We start from the raw sequence: 2,325 nt of genomic DNA on the forward strand, positions 1-2,325 counted from the left end.
CACGGCTCGCCACTGCTTTTCAGACATTTCAGACAAACTTTAATATGTCTCTTTCCTTTTTCACATTTTCAACACACTATAACCGTTTTTTCAGAAATTTCCAACAAACTGTACCATTACTTTTTATTTGATATTTATGACATGGTATACTGATTTCATTTTTTTATTTTTTTACCTACTATAGTACTGACATTTTTCGCAAATTTGCAACAATCATTACTTCTTTCTTTGATTTATTTTCCACGTACTATACGATTACTTTTTTTATGTTCAACATAAGCACTTTTTTTATCTCAAATTTGGAAACTATCACTTTTCCCCAAAACATTGTGGACATACTGAAGTATTTCATTTTTCTGAAAAACTTCACTACGTGTTTTTTTCATTTATTTTCCCACGTACTACTATGGCCTTTTTTACATTTATTTTTTATGTGTTGACATTCGCAACAAGTGTTTAAATTTTTTTTTTACATACTATACTATGACTTTTCAGATTTCTTTGACAAACTTTGTACGTCATTTTCTTTTTTTTTTCTTTTTTAACAAACACAACCAAAACTTTTCTCTCTGACATTCAATGCTATGACTTTTTATCAATATTTTTCTCACGTCACACCAAGTTTATCGCAACATTGTGTCTAGAACTGGAGATAGAATTCACAGACACTCCCAGAAACGTCTACTACGACAAAATAAACCAAGACTTTTCTCTCGGACATACTATGACTCTTTATCACATTTTCTCAGGTCACACCAAGTGTATCGCGTCTAGAAAACGAGATATAACTCCCGGCCACTCCCAGAAACGTTGCCTCACCTTCTTCATCGTCGTCATCCTCTCCTCCCCCGTCAGGATCCATGAACGTCCCCCCCTCTTCCTCCAGCTCGTCTCCGAAGTCTTCCTGGTCCATGGAGCCCAGAGAAACCTCCTCGTCGTCCAGGTCCGCGTCCGAGTCGTCGTCGTCCGAGTCCGACGCCTCCGCATCCTTCTTCTTCTTCTTCTTGGCCTTCACATTACTGACATAGAGAAGAGAATGATCAAATCAGTCCCTAAGGTTCAACAAATAACAGACAAGTGTGCTTGTGTTTTCTTATTCTCTTTTTATTTAGATATTTATATCAACATTTATCATTATTATTTAATTTAAAAAAGGTTGACGAAACATTTAAAAAAAAAAAAGATTAACAACTCAATACATTTACAAATAAAGATCGCTCAAGCAAACAGACAAAAACCAACTCTGGGAGCATTTTAGCCTCAAAGAATAAAACAAACGGTACTACATAGTGTTGTTTCTGCAGTGCTGTGCATGTTGTTGGAAGTGCCACAGGTCATTCATATATAAATAATAGATTGCTCACCCTGCGAAGTCCAGATCATCGTCAGCCATCTCCGTGAAGTACGAGTCTCCCTCGCAGGAGTCTGTTCAAATGAGAAGGTTAGAATAAATACAAATTACACACAAAGAAATCAGAACAAAAACGTATTTAAGTATATTTAAAATAATGATTGGAGTTGCATTAATGAAAAACAAAAATACCGGTAGTCATTTTAAATTCATTTTGTAATACAATTACTCTCAAATATTGTAATGAAAAGCATCTTCTGGAGCTGATATCCAGTTCCATCACCAAAAGAAAAAGGTTGCTTGGTGTAATTAACAAAATACTGTAATTTCTTGATTGTTGGACCGTTATGTCCCTCACTCTGTTACGAGACATCCCTTCTGTTATTGTTTAAAGTTCATGAACATCGTATAAGATGCACCTAAAACTATTTTAAAAAGGACAATGAGAAGTAGAGTTTCAATGTTTACTGCTCCCTTATTGCAAATGTTTACTACTCCCTGTTCGGACAACTATTTCATTGGAACAGGTGAACTGTTCTCAACTGTCTTCTAAATAAACAAAAACCTTCTGTATCTTCTGCAGTGCCTCAGCTTAAAGGTCCCCCCTGTTCTTCATCAATATATCACAGGTCTCAGATATATCCAGAGCCTGTCTCTGATTGGCTGAAACACCAAACAGATCATTGCAGCATTACCCATAATCCCCTCTGTTTCAGCCCTGTTTCCAAAGTGCTGATTCAAGAAGAGGGGACACATGTTGATGTAGAAGAGACATGAAGAAGAGGGGACACATGTTGATGTAGAAGAGACATGAAGAAGAGGGGACAGAGGGGACACTGTTGATGAGAAGAGACATGAAGAAGAGGGGACACATGTTGATGTAGAAGAGACATGAAGAAGAGGGGACACATGTTGATGTAGAAGAGACATGGAGAAGAGGGGACACATGTTGATGTAGAAGAGACATGAAGAAG

At 36.9% G+C, this 2,325-nt stretch overlaps 1 protein-coding gene across 1 annotated transcript; it reads right to left on the reverse strand.

Moving 5' to 3' along the window:
• Nucleotides 1-730: 730 nt before the first annotated feature.
• On the reverse strand, nt 731-1,445 carry LOC104952795 (CCAAT/enhancer-binding protein zeta-like). The gene is made up of 2 exons (XM_010779698.1): nt 1,365-1,445; nt 731-1,019 (listed from the first exon to the last, which is right to left on the reverse strand). Exons 1-2 carry the CDS (start codon nt 1,391-1,393, stop codon nt 746-748), a joined length of 303 nt encoding a protein of 100 aa, XP_010778000.1. The 5' UTR covers nt 1,394-1,445; the 3' UTR covers nt 731-745.
• Between the last annotated feature and the right edge of the window lie 880 nt (nt 1,446-2,325).

This window comes from Notothenia coriiceps, unplaced genomic scaffold (assembly GCF_000735185.1).
Source record: "Notothenia coriiceps isolate Sejong01 unplaced genomic scaffold, NC01 NC01_scaffold00020533, whole genome shotgun sequence".
Lineage (NCBI taxonomy): Eukaryota > Metazoa > Chordata > Actinopteri > Perciformes > Nototheniidae > Notothenia > Notothenia coriiceps.